This window comes from Camelina sativa, chromosome 17 (genome assembly GCF_030686135.1).
Source record: "Camelina sativa cultivar CO46 ecotype springtype chromosome 17, ASM3068613v1".
NCBI classification, from domain to species: Eukaryota; Viridiplantae; Streptophyta; class Magnoliopsida; order Brassicales; family Brassicaceae; genus Camelina; species Camelina sativa.
The window spans coordinates 31,183,152-31,204,598 of record NC_141896.1 but is presented as its reverse complement, the minus strand read 5'-3'; the positions used below and the strand labels follow the sequence as shown (position 1 = coordinate 31,204,598).

The 21,447-nt window shown below is 34.1% G+C and overlaps 2 protein-coding genes and 1 pseudogene across 8 annotated transcripts; 1 reads left to right on the top strand and 2 right to left on the bottom strand.

The window, feature by feature from the left end:
* Window positions 1-3,713: 3,713 nt before the first annotated feature.
* Window positions 3,714-6,502, bottom strand: LOC104757986 (beta-glucosidase 1-like; annotated as a pseudogene). The gene is made up of 11 exons (XR_015586798.1): window positions 6,427-6,502; window positions 6,278-6,349; window positions 6,084-6,171; window positions 5,873-5,976; window positions 5,386-5,534; window positions 5,184-5,299; window positions 4,869-5,092; window positions 4,728-4,741; window positions 4,516-4,603; window positions 4,336-4,432; window positions 3,714-4,249 (listed from the first exon to the last, which is right to left on the bottom strand). The product of XR_015586798.1 is annotated as a beta-glucosidase 1-like (transcript).
* A 3,801-nt stretch (window positions 6,503-10,303) lies between these two features.
* Window positions 10,304-14,872, bottom strand: LOC104757985 (putative E3 ubiquitin-protein ligase RHG1A). 5 transcript variants are annotated; one of them, XM_087495332.1, is made up of 6 exons: window positions 14,351-14,872; window positions 11,560-13,170; window positions 11,385-11,435; window positions 11,146-11,238; window positions 10,931-11,071; window positions 10,304-10,833 (listed from the first exon to the last, which is right to left on the bottom strand). In XM_087495332.1, the coding sequence occupies exons 2-6, from the start codon at window positions 13,087-13,089 to the stop codon at window positions 10,681-10,683; spliced, it is 1,968 nt and encodes a 655-aa protein (XP_087351458.1). In that variant the 5' UTR covers window positions 13,090-13,170; window positions 14,351-14,872; the 3' UTR covers window positions 10,304-10,680. The 5 variants fall into 5 exon arrangements, with proteins under 5 accessions (XP_087351458.1, XP_010479080.2, XP_087351460.1 ...); XM_010480778.2 differs by having other exon boundaries at window positions 13,908-14,352; XM_087495334.1 differs by lacking the exon at window positions 14,351-14,872 and adding an exon at window positions 13,908-14,012 and having other exon boundaries at window positions 10,304-10,841.
* A 1,068-nt stretch (window positions 14,873-15,940) lies between these two features.
* Window positions 15,941-17,839, top strand: LOC104757984 (outer envelope pore protein 24A, chloroplastic-like). Of its 2 annotated transcripts, XR_015586797.1 has the most exons (4): window positions 15,958-16,247; window positions 16,520-16,666; window positions 16,798-16,879; window positions 17,604-17,839. XR_015586797.1 is itself a non-coding variant. In XM_010480776.3 (3 exons), exons 1-3 carry the CDS (start codon window positions 16,044-16,046, stop codon window positions 17,682-17,684), a joined length of 645 nt encoding a protein of 214 aa, XP_010479078.1. In that variant the 5' UTR covers window positions 15,941-16,043; the 3' UTR covers window positions 17,685-17,839. The 2 variants fall into 2 exon arrangements, 1 of the variants encoding a protein (XP_010479078.1); XM_010480776.3 differs by having other exon boundaries at window positions 15,941-16,247; window positions 16,520-16,879.
* The last annotated feature ends 3,608 nt before the right edge of the window (window positions 17,840-21,447 follow it).

Here is a 21,447-nt window from a genome sequence, read left to right as displayed (position 1 = left end):
TTTGTGTTGGTAAATCATTATACTTTTCAGAATTTTGGAACTTTATGAATTGGTTCCTCCAATATAAAAGTACAAATATAGAACTTTAAAACTAAATAGTTTTATGTAGATGATAGATTTGGAAACAATTATTCATCTTTTTGGAATAAAAAATGACTTTTTTTGGCAAAAATAGATGTTTGCGGATGTGTAGTAGCTGTTACGGACAACAGAGAACATGCTGGTGAAGTTGTTTTCACACTATTAAATGGCAGGTAAGACACATTTATTCTACATATCATGTTGCTAAGAGTTTTAAGTCTCACTCTTTATCAAATGTTTCTACTATCTTCATCTGTAGGAATGAATCTATCAAGTGTCGTGCAGTAAACAACTATGCTACCCTTTTCATGTATTCATGGGAGTCGTCAGGATGCCATCTCACATATCGTAACGAACCGGTATTTTGTGTTCTGCGTTTCTGGAGGGTTGGAGAATACGAAGGTATGACTGTTAATAGCACTTACAAGTTTTAATAAATGTTAAAGATTAGCCATTTTGTATACTCATTTACTAAACTTTTATAACACTTTAAACATCTCTAGGTAAACCGTGTATTGAAAACACATTGGCCTCCTCCAAGATCTTTATAAAACCGGATTTTGAAAGACTTAAGCATCACAAGGCTATGTAAGTTTAAATGTTTATTAATACCATGTAGTATATCATGCTAGGGTTTAACTTATGAATGTGCTTTCTATATATTAGCTCAGAATTTGTTGGACGCTATTACATAAATCGTATAATGGAGCATGAAGAATAATCTTATAAGGGGCTTAAGGTGAAGGCAATTTATTTTAAAAAAAACTTTTATGAATATGTAAACTTTATAACTATTTGTAATGTTTGTATGACCTCGAATTTATATTTCTTTCAAAAATAATTTTTATTGTCTAAGCGTAGTAAATTATTGTGACGCAAATCCTTATCCATCATGATTTAATTAACCATACCGAATGTATTGGGCTCATCAAATTCATGAAAATTGTAATTGGGCTTCAAAAAATTATATAAAAGTTTACATATATAGGAGAATAATATAAATCTTAATAACTAAGTCCATTTTAAAAAGGTGAAATTAAATGCTTAAGGTACAAATTAACTGCTAATTTTGTATATTTCTAAAAATAACAACCATTCAATTTATTAATTTAATTATTGATCAGAATTCGACTTTTCTCTCTTTAAGATACAAAAGTTTAATAGGTTTGAAACAATTTTTCTATATTGGTAAGAACATTACTTCTTTAAAAAGTCAGATATTAAAATTTTCGAAAATAAATAATGATGAAACATTGCCTAAAAAATAAAAGACAAAAAAAAACGACTTAGCATATTAATTACTATAAAAAATTTAAAGATCATAGATGTTTTCAAAATATATCAAAAGAATAGATTTAACATTGCAATTTTGGCATGATCCTCATTATTATTTTTTTGCTGCATGTAACATATCACAAATCATAAGATTGCTATGAAATTAAGATATATAAATTCATATTGAAGAAAATCGTTTTGTTATTGTTATCAACAATGTTATATGAAATTAAATAATTGTTATCTGTATCATAATGTCTATATATAAACTACTATGAGGACTGTTACAAATTTCTTTAGTGAAAGAGCTATTCTAAGACCAAGAAATGACGATATTGATAAGATAAATTAGTTACAATAATGTTTTTTACAAATGAATATTTTTGCTGTATCATAAAATGTATTTTTTAATTATATAAACGCTTAGACCATTGTAAAAATAAATTAACATCAAATATACTGACTATAAAAACACTTTTAATCTGTAATTATAATCATAATTATACATATTAAAATTATAAATATTAAAAAAAGAAAAAAGGACACTAAAACGATTAAGACGCAACGTTACGTTTAATCGTGACTGTTTGTATTCTTACAAATCCGAAATCCCATTTACGTCTTCGATAACAGTGAAGGAAGAGTAAGAAACCCTAATTAGGTAAAATCATGAGAATCGATTACATTTATGATCTTCATCGAGGAAGAACGAACTGGTGTATTCACGCTAAAGTCTTGAATTTTTGGCATGTCACCGAGTTCTTCACAAAACGTGTTCTTCTTCTTGTGGATACGAAGGTTAGAGAAGTTAATCGAAAATCGATTTTACATAAATCTTTATTTTAGTAGTGTTTATATATTAGATTACTTACACGATTTTAACAAACTTTGAAGGGTGACACGATTGAGGTTGCCTTTGTCCCAACTATACTTAAAAAACTCCGGAAGTATATTTACGAGGGCGAATGGTATAAAATTCGGAATTTCCAAATCATCAATCCAACCCTCAGGGAGAGGAATACTCATCATCCTTTTCAGATCAAGTTTACGGATGATTCAACCATGTTCCTGCTCGAATCAATCAACTCCAAAAATTACTTCCGATTCGAAGATTTGGATGATATATATCGTGGAATGATCAATCATCACATATCTTTCGGTACGTTTTTCTAAATTTATTTGTAATTTATTTAGGTTATCATAGGATAACTAAATTGGATTGGATTGTTTACTAGCTTTGTGTTGAGTTATCTAGAAACTTTAAAAGAATTTTGGAACTTTGTGTATTGGTCCCTCCAATAGAAAAGTACAAATTGAACTTTTACCAAAATAGTTTCATGTGAATGTTTAAAAGCTTTGGAGACATACATTGTAAAGAAAATTCCTGACTTTTTCCAAAAATAGATGTTTGCGGATGTGTAGTAGCTGTGGAGGACAGAAGAAATCATGGAAATGGAAATGGTGTTAATGAAGTTGTTTTGACACTATTAAATGGCATTTAAGTCACATTTATTCCATCTTTACTGATTTTAAGATATATAAGTTTGTCTTTATTTTGTAGAGTGTAACAAGTATATTCATCTGTAGGAATGAAACTGTAAAGTGTCGTGCAATGAATTACTATGCTAACCTTTTCATGTCTTCATGGGATTCATCTAGATGCCATCTCACATATCAAACTGAACCGGTGTTTTGTGTACTGCGTTTCTGGAGGGTTGGAGAGTATGAAGGTATGTACTATTAATAGAACTTGCTAGATTGAACAAATGCTGAAGACTAGGTTGTATACTCATTTAGCAATCTTTTTAACACTTAAAACATCCCTAGGTGAACCGTGTATTGTAAACACATTGGCCTGCTCCAAGATCTTTATAAAACCGGAGTTTGAAGAACTTGAGAATCACAAGGCTATGTAAGTTTTTAATGTTCATAAATATCAAGTGGTGTATCATGTTAAGGTCTAACTTATGAATGTGTTTTCTAATTTTTTAGCTCGGAATTTGCTGGACGTTATTACATTAAGCATATAATGCAGCATGAAGGGTAAACTGGAGGAGTTTAAGCTGAAAGTACATTAGTTAACAAACTTTTTGTATATGCTAACTTTACAATTATCTTGAAAGTTTGTATGATCAAGTACTATAAACCCTTTTATGGGTTGCTTTCTATAATTTCTTATTGGTCTAAACGAAATTATAAATTATTTTGACCCAGATTCTACCTAATTAAAATTAACCACATAATATGGATTGGGCTCATTAAATTCTTGAAATTTTGCAAATGGGCTCCAAAATTATTTTAAGAAAATTACATATATTGAAGATTTTAATTAATATTTTATTAAATACTCATTTTAATTGTCTATTTAGAAATGTGAGATTAAAAGTTTAAAATACAAAAATAATTACAATTTTGAATATATTTAAAAAGAACATAAATCTAATTTAAAAATAGGATATTTGTTTGACATTTTTTTTATTTAATTCTTGCCCGCACAAACCTGCGGGTAACTCTCCTAGTCTTTCTTATATCAGACGTTTCGGTATGAGTTTGAAGCGAATTCTTTGGCTCGTTTCAAACAACTTCAATGATCTTTTTTATGCAAGAATCTGACTATATATTGAACCGGATACATCATATTTAACAGCAACCCTGGTACTAGGAGGAAGACGAGAAGTTGCTCTGCGATTGAATGATGCCTTGGGAACCAAGAAAGGTGGTTTTGCCCTTGAGAAACCCAGAGTACCAATGGGCAGAGAGTTTGGGAGATCTCTTGCGTTGGGGGTCGCTGAAATTGACAGAGTACAATCCATAACTACTCTCATATCCGCTTAGTAACTCGTACAAATCCATAAATGACCATACGAAGTAGCCTTTCGTGTCTGATCCATTCCTACATGTAGTCATGTCTTTTGTATATCTTTCATACACCGATAAGATCAGATATGGTAAGATGCATTATGATACACTTTTACTTACCTAACGGCTTTCAGCACTGCACCAATGTAAGCATCTAAGTACTCAATCCTTGGTGTGTCCTTCTGTTGCAGCTCCAAATCTTGTTTCATTTTTTTACCTATTTGTTTGCATTGGCAGGAGAATTGAATAGACTAAGACAAAAACAAGAGAGAAGAGAAAGGGAGAGAGAGAGAGAGAGACCATTCTCAAGAATGTAGACAGGAGGATTGCCATAACGCTGCTTTATATACTCCAGGATGCCTTCCATAGCCCATGGACAACCAACATACTTGTCCTAACAAAAACAAAAAACAAAAAAACAACTAGTGAAAAAAGTATTGGGAAGACTTAGCTGTATAAGCAGTTAATACTAGGCGCTTTGCATCTGAATTTAGTAGCCTCGATACTTTTACCTTCAGAGAAGAAACTGTCTCCCAAGCAATAAAAAGAAAAAAAGATGATTAGCTAATGCAAAATATCATAGGATAAAAGAGCAAAGAGTTTTAAAAATAAATATATTCTATAGACTATAGATTGAGTTTTTTAGCTCCTACTATTAATAGATACGCCCAAGTCTGAGTTAAAATCTGTGATTCCTGAAAGTGAAGGGTTCATTTCGTCGTTTGTCACAGAAGCCGTAAGATAGTGTATAATTCCTATGAAGTCAGATGAGCCTTTAACTTGTTCTGATTCTTCCTCTGAGAAAACTGGCAGTCTTGATCCAACGGTTTTTCTCATCGCATCAGGATAGTATCCATATATAACGGGCTCAAGCATCCTGAGTTTTCAAGAATAGATGTTTTATTTTTATTTTTAGCTTAAAAGTTTGGATACATATGTTGCCTAAGTTTGTTTTGTGCATGACTCACCATCCTAGGTAGAAATCATTGGCTCTTTGCGTTGCGATTTCATCATCCTTGGAGCTTGTAGAAGGAGTAAAATTTATTGCAAATAAGCTAAAGCCTACAGAACCTCCTTGTATGTCCTGCACATTACATATATATAAAATACCTTACTCCTTTATCAAGTCTCACATTCAAGAGAGGGTTATCTAAAAAACAGATATTAGACCTTGTACTTTTGCTTATATAGTCTTGAAACAGAGGCGTGCGCAAGCTACAAGTTATGGCCGGCGATATATGTTTCAGTGGAAGAGTTCCCTAACAAGCAGTTTCTGCCCGGTAAGGAGCAACGACCAGGCGGTGAATTCCCATCGTTGTTGTTGGAATCTCACCTTTGATTAATAGTTCACAAAGACTCAAACATGAGCAGAAGAAAGTAAGAAGAAGAAGTTGAAGGAATAATCGAGAGATGAAGAAGATGAGAAGATGTGTTTTGTGTCGTACAAGAAAGAAGGAGAAGAAAGAAGAAAAGTCTTATGGGCCATGTTGTTTTATTAGAAGGCCCATATATGTTATTGGGTTATTTTGTGTTAGAAAACAATTATGCAAGTAATTAGGTTAAAATAGAATGTAGTATAAATATGTATGGTTGTGGTAAAAACAAGATAAGGAGAATGAGAGGTTAAGTAAGTGGCTGACCAAAATCCTTCAGTTGTAACCTCCAATAGTGAATATATTAGCCTCGTTGATCGTGGTCCAGAATTTGACATAGTGCCCAAACTCTCTGAAGCAAACATCTGCATAAGCAGTAAAGTCTTTGCTGCGATATGACAAAATAACAAGAAGAAGCTTTTCATTTTTTTCAGGTAATTTTTTGTAGCAACATGTGAAAGTAGAAGCAAAGTAAATTAAAATGCTGCGCTCTACATGATTCTGCGGTTGATCCATCCTTCATAGTCATCCTCGAGATACTGAGGATGATCGTAGTGATAAAGTGTAACATGTGGCTCAATTCCTGCAGTAAAATTGCATGTAATCTTGTTCAAATAATATGAAGTAAAAAGCAAAGTCTACTTCCGTGCAGAAGAAGAGTTTAAAGACGGGTTAGTAGGTATTGTTACCATGTCTGACAAGTTCTTGGATGAAGTTCTTGTAGAACTGTAGACCTTTCGGGTTAATAGAACCTCTTCCATCTAATGAGACAAGAGCTCATTACGTTGATCCTTTGGAGTAAAGTAAGAAAAAAAGGTCATAATTAAAGAAGACTTACTGAGAATAAGCCTAGACCAAGAGATGGAAAATCTGAATGCACGTAAGCCAGTTTCGGCCATAAGCTTCACATCTTACTGCAGTGTCAGAGAAAAAAATCTTTGGTATTTTGTTTATATATATATATATATATATATATATATATATATATATATAAATAAGATGTATATAAAGAGAATGAACCTTGTACTTGTGATATCCATCCCAAGTTATGTCTCCGTTATCCATCTTACCTGCCAAGGAGATAAAACAGAAGATGATATAGATCAAATGATATAGACAAAAATCAAATGTTTTTTTTCTTCTTAAAGTACTTGAAGCTAATTTTAATTTTATGCAATGTTGTTTTTTTGAAAAGTCATTGAATAGACCAAAAACTGAACCAAACCAAACCATAACAGAATTGCATATGGTTTTTGAATGGTTTTAGTTTTTTTTTTTAAAGCAATATACCCTAAATTTTAGGGTATTTTAGTTTTATGGTTTTAGGGCCTAAAACCATAAAACCAAACATAACCAAATCGAATTACATACCATTTTTAAACGGTCAGTTTTCATAAAACCGTAAAACCAGAAAAAGTGAACTGTAAACAGTAATACCCACCCTCCCTCAGACCATAGTGCAAAGACCAAAACATAGAAAAAGATAATGGAAAAAAAAAAAAAAAAAAAAACTTACGAGAGTGAAGGAAAGTATCCCAAACGCTAGGCTTCCTCCCGTCTTCATCAACAGCTCCTTCCCACTTTGAGAAGAAACCAAAAACTTAAAAGATAATGGAGAAAAGAAGAAAAGAAAACAGAAAAAAGAAGGGATGGGATTGCTTGATTGCCTGATAAGCAGATATCCCGGCTCCAAAAACGAAACCTTCCGGGAAACCACTCCTGCTGTAACTGTAAGCATGGCAGCATTTTCCAAGTCCAGACGAAGCTACAAGAAGAAGCAACACACACTACAAAAAATCAGTTGTATTAAATCATTTATTTTCTATTATTGTATCAGTTTTAAGTGATCCAAAAATAATTTACATCACTTTAATGAATGATTTATATTTTGTCGATGCAAATAATTTGTATCAGTTTATATCAAAACGATGCTAATATTCAAATATTTACATCGATTATTATAATCAATGTCAATATATATCATTTGTTTAAAATTGATGTCAACGTTTATATTATTTTATTTAAGTGATGTTAATATTTATGTCATTTAGTTAAACTGATTTAAAATTAGTGTCAATTATCACAAATGATTAGAATATTTACATCAGTTTCAACATGTTCTAAAAGTCGTGCGCCTAGCCGATTACACGTTCGATTAGGCGCTGATCGGAACATACCCGCGGCGATTATGATCAAATCGCTGAAATTAATCGTTATCCGATTTTTACCCGCTTAACCGACTAAAATCAGATATTTAACTAATTTTTTATTAAAAAATTGGTTAAGCTACACGAGCTTTAATACAATGCCCAAAGCCACTAAACAACATAAACCTACACCACTCTATTTATAGTCAGTTTTTTTAATCATTTTTTCTCTCCCACTCGATGTGGGATACAATCATCTCTTATTAATTGTTTAAATATAATTTTGTTTAACATCAGTTTTTAATTGATGTAAATTTTAAATCGTTTTTAAAAGTGATTTTATCCCAAAAAAAAAACACATCAATCATCTAAATGATATAAAAATATATTTTATATCAATTTTAAAAAAGTGATACAAACTAGTTAAAACTGAATCAATTATAAATAACTGATGTAAAATTAGATAATTATAACATCAAATGATCTAATTGATGCTAATCATTTTTATTTGCTTCACTTGAAAATAAGTAATTTAAATTTACTTCATTCTATTTTGTGATACAAAATAAATGATACAACACACCTGATTTTTTGTAGTGACAATCATGTTTACGAGAGACAAAACCCCTTCCATTTTGGGCTCTACGAGTGACCGGCTCTGGTATACTCTGCTTTAGATGTCTTCCATATACTTATAATATACACTAGGATTTCTCCCGCGGTACACCGCGGAACTAAGTTATAAATTATTGTATTTTAAATAATAATTTTTAATTTATTTAGTTTTTAAATTTGTAATTAATTAACTTCTTGTCTAATTAATTTTGAAATTTATTTAGAATTTTTTTTTTCTTCTTACGTTTTATAAAGTTTATAACCTAATTACTTAAATTTGTTATTAGATAGAATATAAAATTCTAGATTTGTTTTGTTCTCTAGAATTAAACAGAGGTATATGCCTATATAGTATGTTAGTGTATATTTTTTATATCTATTTCTTTTTTTGAATATTAAGAATGTGTTATAGTATGTGTAATATTTTGTAGTTCATATACTAAATAATTTATAAGTTAATTTTCAAAACTATGACTACAAATCTATAGTATATATGAGATAAACTAATAGTTTTAGTGTTGATTTTATATTCCAAACCCGCCATGCTAGGCGGGTCAGGCAACATATTCAAAGATTTTTAATCCGCAAAAACTCATCATATGTAACCCGTGAAAGTAAAAATTATTTTTAAATACGTAATACAAAATAAAAATAAATTTGTGCGCAAGCAATATCTTTTATATTTTATTATATTCTTTGAATAAGATATCAAATTGAATGGTAAATATGTTTGTTACCTTTTAAAATCATACCGTTAGTTTTTTCTGAATGATATATTTTATATTTTGATTTTGAACATTTATTTTAGGAGGAAATCAATGCGTTGAGATCAAAAATCTCGGCCACAAATCCTCCTCCAAGATCGAAAATCAATTCGTTTCTTGGTTAGAGCGATTGTTTAGGAAATTTGTGTATGGAAAAAATATTGTTTTGTAAAATTGGAAATTTAATATTAATTAAATCAATTATAAAATTAATACTTAATATTAAAGGGAGTGGTTCTAATTTTTTTGAAAATTTATTTAGGATGAGAAATCTTGTTTTAAAAATAGAAACTTAATATTAATTAATTAAATGAAAATAAATTAATAATTAATGTCAATGGTAGTCTTGTAAATAGGTGGCAACTTTAGGATTTATTTGCTAAATGTACTTGAAAAATGTATATATAGATTATCTTTTTCAGATCAATTGTGATTGAAAACATCGTTTTTTAAAAAAAAATTCAAGTTTTAAAAGATTTTTTTTTTTAAATGAATATGTTATTTTAATAATTTTTGATATGTGAAAATCGTCAACACCACTAAAAATGATAGCGAAAAAGATAATGAAGGCCATATTCCTGCAATAATTTGATTGACATTCAGAATTATTTTGTCTCACTATTATACAATTATTTGTAAATGTAGGCCATATTCCTGAAAGTTACGAATCAATACTATATCTTAACGTGACTATCTAGAACTGAATCGATTTTGTCCAATTCGGTGTTCTGTTTTGTTCATAAAGCCAACAAAACTACATACAAATAAGTAATGATAGAATGAAAATAATATTATCCTGATTAGTTTGGTCAATCATGTGACATATTGACATAATGTAGTGATTAATATGAGAAAATATGTTTTGATCACACGTATCCACCTCGACCCCGACAAGCTGTATAAATGTTGTGCGTACAGTGTTGTCAATGTTCTTATTGATTCTTTTCACATTTCTTTGCCAATGCTAGTACGCATATTTTTTATGCGTACAAGTTGTAACTTGTAATGGTCAGTGGTTGTAATCATAATAATACCTGTCTGAATGAGGAGACCATATCAAACAACCATATTAACATCTCTATCCACTGACAGAAAAGTGCCTCGGCTGATTCTGTTTTGTCCCAGTTTTGTGGATTTCATCAGTTCGAAGATCTGATGATGATCATCAAGCTACGAACTTGTAACCTTCTTGAATCAAACAATATGCATATCTTATGCTATGTTGATACATCCAATGTGGATATACGATATATAAGAAATTACATAACCAATCATCCATAAAACCTATAAATTGCCAAATTGGCTTACAAGCTTTCTTGGTGTTACTGGGTAAAATCATAAGAAGAAGATGAAGAAATAAAAAATCTAATTGGTAAAATTAACTTATCCAAACAAATTCAGAAGAACCCAAGTTTTTTCTTTTTCTTTAGGTCCTCCTTTTCTTCCTATCTTCTTCAGTTACTTCCCTTCATTCCTATCTGACAAGACACCAACTTGACTGCAGTATTCTAATGAGGCTGCAATGGTATAGAACACTCGACAAATGGTTAAACCCAACAAGTTCAATCATTGTCTTCTTCGCTTATTTGCAGTGTTCAATCCTGTTGTTTTGCAAATTGGGCAAAGGTTCTTCAGCTTCAGCCATTGTTTGATGCATTGGCTATGGAAGTTGTGTCCGCATTCCAACACTCCTAATTCTTCTCCTTCATTGTATTCCTCCTGCAGTCCTTGCATCAAATTTTAAGCAATCGGCAAGTCATGAATAGATTAACTAAAAGTGCAGCTCATAATGGTCAAATCTGATATTGTTTGTTACCTGACAAACACAGCATGGTTCTACTTCTTGTGGAGCTCCGGTACTACTTTTGTACCTTTGCTTCTTCAATCTGTTTGATATGGTTTCGTCATTCAAACCGGTACAAACATCACCAATCCGCTCTTCTAGAGACAACAACTCCTGTAGATTTTATACACACGGTTAATATGAGTATGATGAGCAAATAAATGATTATTGGATTGCTCTGGCTTTACCTCATATGTCATGTTGTCAACATCAAGTCGCATGTCTCTGTGTTGGTCATGAAGATCCGCCACACTTCGCACCATCGACTGAAGCATAACATCCTGAACAAAGCAGCACAAGATAAAACAGATTAAATATGACCATTAAGGTAAAATCTAGGTAGCATTTATTGTTGATTGCATTCATCAAGTAAGATTCTGCTATACTTAAAATTCTTTTTGTAAATACATAATATATAAAACAGTACCTCAAAACGCAAGTTCCCTCCTCTACGCATCTGCTCCAAGACATTACGAATCTGTTTCAGAAGAGAAACACATTATCAGATTAATAATGCGTCACCGTCTACAGGGTATTTAGTATTTACAGTCGATATGAACACAAATGTAACATTAGCATTAAATCTTTGATATGAAACTAACCTCGGATGACGCCGTTCTGCTTCTGCCTCGCAAAGAATGAGGAATGCCAGTTGTTGCATGTTGCCGTTGTCTTAGACTTGCTCTCGAGGAAGCCCGAGTACGCGCCTGAGAGGTGTTTCCACCACCAGACTGAACCACGGGCTCAACCGGAGGGGAGGCAGGAGGGACCAAGGAACGAGCAGCAGCTCTCTGGTTTGTTGTAGCAAGGGAAGAAAGCAATGACCTACGGAAGTGTTCAGATAAACTCCCTTGATTATGTGGCGAGTTATTATTACTCTGGTAAGGATTCCATGCTGGATTAGACGGCGACGGCGACGGAAACTGCCACTGCTGAACATTTGTCCTGGATGAAGAAGATGCAGCATGTCTAGCACCACTTGCATTACTGCTGATATGACCATTGGCTACATGTCTCAGTTCAGGAGCAGGTACAAACAAAGGCATCTGTAGACTATTACTTATCTGTCTCGTTTCATCTCGATGCAAAACATTTCTCTCAACAGGAGTAGCAGAACTCGATGGTACAGCCGCTGCTACTGGGCTTGCGTTCAAGTTAAATAAAGGAGGCATGTGAGTAGCAGGTGCATTTGGATTCTGAGAAGCAAAATTCCCGAAAGCATGTCCATATCTCAAGTCGATCAGTTGTTGATCTGCTGGTGGAAACCCTTGTGAGTTCAAGGATGGAGCAACAGGTCGTCTGATAACACTTCCTGCAGCAAAGACCAATGGGCTTACGGTTTCTTGTTGATCAGTTGGATTAACCCTGACAGAGTAATTTCTACTAGAGCTCTCTGTGATAGCAGGAGCAGATACATTTGGAACAGCATTAGATACCACCAAACCCCTTCGACGATCAAGAGATAGGTCTAAATGGTTTGTTGTCATTGCTGGACTATAATACGCAGAAGGTGAGATCCAAGAACTGGATTCTCCACGCTGAACCTCACGGAAACCTCCGCTGGAAGAGGACTGGCCAATGCTTGCATCAAGAGCTTTTCTTTTACAGGATACGCGACGCCCATCTCTAACACTGTCCTCTGGTATAAACATAGACCTGAGTCCATTAGCCTCAAAAAGAGCAGGATGACCTGTGACCGGATTCATATCATCAAGATGCTCATTATATTCTGCATTAAGATTGACATGGCGAGCAACACGGTTTCCATTAGATGGTTGCGCAAACAAAGGGTTCAACTCAAGCTTGCCATTTCTCTGTTCCTCAAAACGTCCAATTCCATTCCATTGTTGAGTGTGACTAGTAGTGGTTTCGTTCTTCGTACCACTAGAGCTAGCCTCGCCAATGTTAAACCTGTGTAAGCCGCCTTGCTCATGATAAACTGAGTTTGCAAAAGTAGGATTTGTATCAGCAGCAGCTGAAATCATGTAATCCTGCAATCCGTTATCACCATAACTGTGAATATTATTATCCCAACGAATAGGCTGATCTATCACAGCGTTACTAGATGTAGATCCATGCTCAAAGTTCAAAGCCTCTGCTAAAGAACCCAGACTAGCCCTCTCTCCCTGCATCCTAGCGTTATCCAAAGTTGACACTTGAGACAATTCAAGAGACTCTCTCACCACTTTCCACAATGTAGCCAATGCTGGAAACTACAACAAAAACACGGAGAAAGTAAAAGATCTATCAATAACGAAGACATGAGAAAAAGAGCTTAGCAACTGAGCAATTCAAGATACGCAATGTATAAGCTTTCTACTTGATCAATCAGACACAAAAGCTACAATTTCAAATTGACATCTAATCTCCAAAATCAAGCAATCTATAATCAACGGCACTTGCAACAGAACAATATAGGTAATGAAAACAATTAGCACAGCCACACACAACAAGAACAGCATCAGTAAACAAGATGAACATCAAATCTTTAGCAACGTCTACATGAGGAAACAAGAATCATTACTCGTAATCAACAAACCAGCATAACTCTTTAAGTTACCACAAAGCCCTTATAATTTAGTAATCAAAACAGCCAAGACAAAACAGAGACATTGAACAACTTTAAACCGTGAAGTCTTGTTTAGACAAAGAAATAAAAAATCAGACAAGAAGTAAAGACAGAGAGATCCATTCAAAAGTCACAACCCAGCATCAAAGACTCAATTTTTATCATACCCTCCAAAAGAGGAGATTCTACAATGAACAAAGACACGGAAATATGATAACCCACCAAATCAAACTTCACCAAACTTCGATCGATCTGAGAAGGTTTTGGTTTGAGAAAAGCAAAAGAAACGCTTAACGCTAAGGTAGATAAATATGAAAGACCGATGAAAGAGGAAGCTGATTGCGGAGAAAAGAGGGAAAAGGCAAAGAGAAGGAAACAAACCACTTTTTTTCTTGTTCTGCAGAGAAGAAGATTGAGAATTGAGGAAAGCGAAGAGAAGCACACAAACCAAATGAGAATAGAATCCGGAAGATTAATATTATTATCATCATTACAGTAATATACTATATTATATATATAAGCTAGGTTAATATTCACATTTAACCAAAACAGCAATATTCAAAATTTAAAAAGCTGACAAAAAAAGAAAAAAGAAATTAAAATAATGGAAATTTGGTTTTATGAAAAAGTCAATAAAAAAGAACAGTTTCCAAAGCAAAGAATTGAATACAATACAAACCAGAAAGATGGTAATAAATATTGAAGGGTTTTGTAATAAAAAACGTGAATGGTGTAAGTATAGTTACTTAGTTAGATTTGTAGAAGGAAGAAAAAAAATTCAAGTTGGGGAAAGTTAAAAAGAAAAAAACGAGAAGAGAACTTACATAAGTTGTCTTTCTATTGTCTCACGTCCAACGAAACACGCACGCACGCGGGCCTTCCTTTGCTTAAATTTAAAGTTGAACCGAATCTAAAGCCAACTATTATTATATAGTAATACTTAAACCGATTTGCCAAAGGTCCTTGGAGTTAGACAATTCAAAAGTCTGTCTGTGATACATGCATGTTTTGTATCCCTCTATTAGTAAGGCACGTATGATATTAGATAATACCGTATGTGTTTTTTTTTTCTTTTTCTTGATCTGCATGTTTGATATAGATTCTAGTCTATCTCTTTCTATTTATATATATGGAAAGTTGCAAAATCATATACATGAACTTATAAGAATTAGTTAATTTGAGTATACTGATTAACTATGATAATTGTATTATATTTTTATAAACTTTCATATATTTAATTTAAAGAAAAGTATAATTTCTTTTTTTAATGTGTGTTATATCTGTACAGCAGTACCTTAAAGAATTGTAAAACCAAATCTAATGGATTAGTAACCATTTTAACAAAAGCATAAGTTCTTTTTATTGTGCTTTTTAATATATAGCAGTAACAATGTATATGTTTTTAAAACACTACTATCCAAATTATATGTTGATTCCTTTTTAACTAAATTAAAAACAAAAATTAATTTATGGTTGTTGCAAAAAGAAAATTGAATTATGGATTCTGAAACCTTCTAATATCAACAACTCAAATACAATTAACTATTTAGAAAATTATAAGTGAATTTTAGAATAAAATAAGGTTTCAAACCCTAAATTGGGTCAAATTATGAGGAGTTCTTCAAAGCAGAAAAAGTTCTAAAAAATTGTAGTTATAAAAATTAAATCCTGTTATGAATTTTTTTTATTCAATAATACTTTCAGAATCTGAGATCCCTTACAAATTAAGAAAGTATTCAATCTTTAAACTCATATATGTTGTTTTTTCAAAAGAAAAACAAAAAAAAAACTCAAATATGATTTGAAAGTTTTTATTAATTTTGAAAAATATATATAAATTTTTAACTAACATGTTTTATCCATGTATATGAATCTTTATATCTTTTACTTTCAAATCTACTCAAATCTATATGTAATATAATGTAGATTTTAAAATGTAAAAATAATCACTAAAAGTATAAAATTTTAACTAAAGAGGATTATTCCATTTAATATTACAAGTGATTTTAGTTTTCATGAGATTTTAAATAATTTTGATGATTTTAGGGAAGTTGATATGATTTATTGTAAAATCCTTTCAAATTCCACCTAAAACCATAAAATTTAGATTTCTGTATTTTTAACTAAAGAAATCATCTCGAATCCTGCAGAATTATTAAAATCTAAATCCACAAACTGTTTTCAATAAACGTAAATTTTAGGATAGTTTTTTTAAATCATTAATTCAATAATAATAAATTTCATAAATTAAATTAAATCTATATTAAATAATATAGAATTTTTGTAAATTTTAGGCAAATCACTTTTGAATACACCCTCCCTAATGTCTAATGCTTACATTCATATAATTTTAGTAAATTTTTGACTATTTAAATTCTGTAGGTTATTTGGATTTCTAAATCCTTAAATAAACCTCTTATTACCGACCCAACCGGTTTAAATGGAGAGAAAGAAAAATCCGAAATCCATGAAATCGGGTCAACGAGAGGAATACACAGAACCGGCGGCTATCGTGTGATGACGATGAAGGCTTCTTTCAAGGGAAAGTTTGATGTTGACAAGAGCGGTGGCACTGCTTCGCTTGCCTTCAACGCCGGCAATGTTAAGCTACGCGCCACCATGACTGATGCTGCTCTCGTCGCCGGCCCTAGCTTGAACGGCCTCTCTCTCGCCGTCGAGAAGCCTGGCTTCTTCATCATCGACTACAACGTCCCTAAAAAGGTTACTCCTTTATTCGTATTCCCAATTTCTGAAGTTAACCCTTTTAGCTCAAACCCATATAAGAAATGAGAAGTAGATCTGTAGATGTAGTTGCTTTTTGATTCTCTGAGAAATTAGGAGTTTTGGGAGATGACATAAGGTTCTGTTTCTATAAATTCTCTAAAATACGAGTGAAATTGAACTAGCAAGTTTCTGTTTTCATGCTGCAGGATCTATTTTGTATGGTTTCTCTGAAATTGAAACAGAAAGTTTCGGTTTTTTTAATGATGTAGGATGTTAGGTTTCAGTTCATGAACACTGTCAGAATTGCAGAGAAGCCTTTGAATCTGACTTACATTCATATGAGAAGAGATAACCGGACAATTGTTGATGCGAGCCTTGTGGTTGATCCGGCTAACAAGTTGTCGGCTAACTACACGGTGGGTACAAAGAACTGTAAGCTCAAGTATACTTATGTGCATGGAGGTATGGCTACATTTGAGCCTTGTTATGACTTGTCTAAGAATATGTGGGACTTTGCCGTTTCTCGTAAACTTTATGGTGGTGATAGTCTCAAGGCAACTTATCGGACTTCTAGTAAGATGCTTGGTTTGGAATGGTCGAGGAACTCCAAAACGACTGGATCTTTCAAGGTAAATACTATTTTCAGTTCTCGCCTTTGTTCATTAGTGGAACCTCTTTTGGCAGGGTAGATTGAATTTTGTATATATCACTATTCCAACAGAGTTGACACTAGATACTCGTTGATACTTTTATCCTATCATTTCTTCTTACGGTCGGTCCCATCTCTTCTCTAGAATTGTGATTTTGCACGTCAATATGAAACAAATAGATTCGCGCTCAAAAACAAGCATATATGTGAAATTCAAGAGACTGCTCTTCTTGTAATTGACATTTCGTTCTATATAGTAGGTTAAAACTTCTTAACGAGCGTGTATTTTTCTACCATTGTTGCTTCTAAGAAATTAAGAAATAGTGATACTTGGCATGAATGATACAAAACTCCTAATAGCATGTGTGTGATCTTCATTAGATGCATAAAGGATGCATGGTGATCGTGGGAGAGTGTAAATAAAATAAGTGAATTAGAATCCTTTTGTTAGGGAGATAGTTCCTCTTACATGGTTTTGGAAGTCGGTAGAATATTTGGTTGTATCATCGATTAGGTTTTCACAATAGGTCTGAAACTGACTTCTGCTCTATTATTGTTGGTTTGTTTGGGAACTAGAACATCTGTTGGTGCCGAGCATCGTGAAAGAATGCCTGAATCGATTTTTAGAACATTGTTCATTAAGCAAGCCAAAATTGGTTCCTTTTTCAGTCGTGTTAAATGGGTTTCTTGTACTGATTCAACAGGTATGTGCATCAATGAATCTAGCCGAGGAATTGAAGACGCCAAAACTGACCGCAGAAACGACATGGAACCTGGAAATTTAGTTCCCATACATCCCAACAAAGTCTCCATTCTTTCGGTTGTTTTAATGTGGATTCAAGTCTTGACAGAGGAATCTAAAAAATTTCTAGCCGTTCTGTATTTATTATTGTTAAGACCAGACTATAATGACCAAAAAAAAGAAAAATATTTAGGTTTATCACTAGGGGTAAATTTTTTGTTCACCTTCTCCATTTTCAACCGATGAGAATTTTTAGTTAAAAAAAAAAAAATATGTATATTTTTAATTAAAAAAGTTAATTATTGGCTTGATTTAAATTTACAAATAAACCAAGTTATATATTGGTTTGAGTATATAAATGAAAATTAAGGTTTAGATTTTACAATTATAACGAAATTCTTTGTCGGTCTGGATTTACAAATGAGGTGATTAGAGTTTAAATTTTACAGTTAAAACAAATTTATATGTCGGTTTGGATCATGTTAGTTTGGATTTACAAATGAGGTGGGTAGGATTTAGATTTTACATTATAACGAAATTATATATCGGTTTGGGTTTACATATAAAGTAGTTAGAGAATTATATATTAGTTTTGGCTCATTGGGATGCGACACTCTGTTTTGTTTGCTTCTTAAAAGGATCTCGAGACCAAGGTATTCTTCTTAAATCTGATATGGATCTCAATCTCACAATTTCTTGTGATTCGGATGAGGCTTCTTGCCCTTTAATACCCGATCGTTGGGTGTGTTTATTGTAATGCTTGGAGGCTCTCCAATTTCCTGGAAGACAAAGTACTGTTAAAGTGACTTGAAATCTCTGAAAACGTCTACAAAGATGTAAAAGACTGTGTAAGGCGTACAAGGCTTTTACTGGGCTTTTACTGGGCTTTGTAGAGACCGACTCAAGGCAACTTAGGGTTAGGGTTTTGGGGGTGTAGGCGGCGCAGCCGCCTGTACGGTGTAATAGATTCTAGAAGATTCACAAGATCTTTTATTTCCTATTGTATCGGGTTTTTTTTAGGCTTATATTTAGAGACTAGGGGTTTGTAAGGTTGGTTATCAGATTAATAATATAAACCCTAGACAAAGGGTATTCACCTCAAGAACACTCTGTTTTTCTCTTCAAAGTCTTTCTTATTCTGTTTTTGTTCATCCGAATTCACAACAAACTGGTATCAGAGCGCCATGTTCAATGACGAGTTCCGTGAAGTTTGAGGTTCCACGTTTCAGTGGAACAGGAAACTTCTGTCTCTGGCAGACTCGGGTGAAGGACATGCTGAATCAGCAAGGGATGAAGAAAGCTTTGTTAGACACAAAGCCATAAGCGATCTCGGAGGATGACTAGGATGAGATGAGGGAGAAGGCGGGTTCAATGATACGAACATGCCTTGGAGATGAAGTTGTGCATCAGGTTCTAGAGCTTAGATCTTCAAAAAAGATATGGGATAAGCTAGAAAAGATGTACATGTCGAAGTCCCCATCTAGCAAGATGTACCTGAAGCAGAGGCTGTATTGGTTTAAGATGGCTGAAGGAGCAAATCTGGTCCAGCATATTAACCAATTCAACTAGATCATTGGAGATCTAGGGCGTGTGGGTGTTACAGTTCAGGACGAGGATAAGGCCATGTTGTTGTTGTGTTCTTTGACTCCTGTATATGAGACGTTGGTGACTGAACTATTGGCTGACAAAGAGACGATAAGTCTGCATTCGGCTACAGACTCGCTGCTTGGACATCATAATCACCGCCAACAGCATGGTGGTGGTAGCAGTGACAACCCTCAAGGTGATGGACTATATGTGAGTATAAGTCAGGGTAGTGGAGTACAAAAGGACAAGGGAAAGCAGGGAGGTGGCAAGATGAAGAAGATAATCTATTATAAGTGTCAGAAACTAGGACACTATAAGAGAGATTGTCCACTGAACAAAGAGCAGAACAAGACAGGAGGTTCATCTAATTCTGTGAACGTGGTTCAGGCAGAAGACGCAGTGAAGGTCAAGTTCGATTTGCTTGCAGTGACTACAAGCAATCACACAGATTCTTGGATACTGGATACGGGCTGTTCATTCCACATGACTTCAAACAAGGATTGGTTTGACACGTATCAGGCTGGAAATTTTGGAACTGTTCAAATGGCTGACGACAAAAGCTACAGCGTTGTTGGTATTGGACAGATCAAATTTCGGATGCATGATGGCACTTTTAGGATTTTGACTGAAGTGAGGCATCTTCCAGCAGTGAAGAAGAATTTGATATCTCTTGGTACACTTCACAGGGACGGATTCAGGTTCGAAACTGATGATTATAACTGTGTGAAAGTACGCAAAGGAGATATGGTTTTGATGAAGGGTCAGCTCACAGCAGGGAGTGTTTATCGTTTACTTGGAAACATGGCTGTAGGTGGAGCTGCAGCCGTGGTAACTGAATCAGATAACACAGCTCTATGTCATATGCGGTTGGGGCATATTGGAGAGCATGGTTTGTCTGAACTTCACAAGAGAGGTCTTCTGGATGGTTTGAAGAATTGTAAGATGTAGTTTTGTAGGTTCTGCATGATGGGGGAAGCAGTCCAAGGCATCTTTCAAGACAGGTCTACACACCACAAAGAGTCTTTTAGACTATGTGCATTCTGATGTGTGGGAGCCTACACCAGAACATTCATTAGGAGGAAGCAGATACTATGTCATCTTTACAGATGATTTTTTAAGAAGGTTTGGGTTTACTTCATGAGGCAGAAATCTGAAGTTTTTGAGAACTTTAAGATTTGGAAGGCTGGAGTGGAAAACCAAACAGGAAGGAAGATGAAGTATCTGAGGTCTGATAATGGTACAGAGTATACAAATGGAGAGTTTCAGAAGTTGTGTGAGGAGCAGGGTATTCAAAGGCACTTTACAGTGCGGAAAACACCACAACATAATGGTGTAAGTGAAAGGATGAATCGTTCTATTGCAGAGAAAGCAAGGTGTTTGCGGTTGAATGCAGGACTCCCGAAGATCTTCTGGGCTGAAGCAGTATACATGGCGGTTTACCTCATCAATAGATCGCCAAGGGTTTCTTTAGATGGAAAGGTTGCTGAAGAGGTATGGACTGGGGTAGACATTGATCTATCAAACTTGAGAATCTTTGGATGTCCAGCTTATGTGTTAGTTCCCAACGATGAAAGATCAAAGCTGGATTCTAAGTCTAAGAAGTGCGTTTTTCTGGGTTTTGAGAAAGGCGTGAAAGGTTTCAAGTTATGGGATCCTGAGGCTAAGAAAAGAGTTATCAGCCGAGATGTGGTGTTTGATGAGCAGTATATGCTGCTGCAGGCGAGTTCAGAATGAGTTCCTATAACCATTGGGCTGATACTGGTTCAGAGATAGCGGAGGATGAAGAGGAGTCTAGTGAAGCTAGACCAGCAGCGGAAGCAGATGAGCAAACCCCTGAGGTGGAGCAGTCTCCTAAGGTGGGGAAGAAGGGTAATCAGATACGTACAGAGGGGAGTTTGGCTGCAACCAAGGAAAAGCATGTAGTGAAGGCACCTGTCAGATATGGGTATGAAGATATGGCTAGCTATGCTCTAATGATTGGTACAGATGATCCATCAAGTTTTCGTGAAGCTATTAACAGTCCTGAAAAGGAAGAATGGATTGCTGCTATGACAGAGAAGACAGTTAGTCTGAACAAGAATCAGGTACGGGAGCTTACAACACTTCCAAAGGGGAAGAAAGCAATTGGTTGCAAGTGGGTCTTCAAGAGGAAAACAGTAGTCTCTGAGAAGGAAGTTGTGACTTTCAAGGCGAGACTAGTAGCGAAAGGGTAATCACAG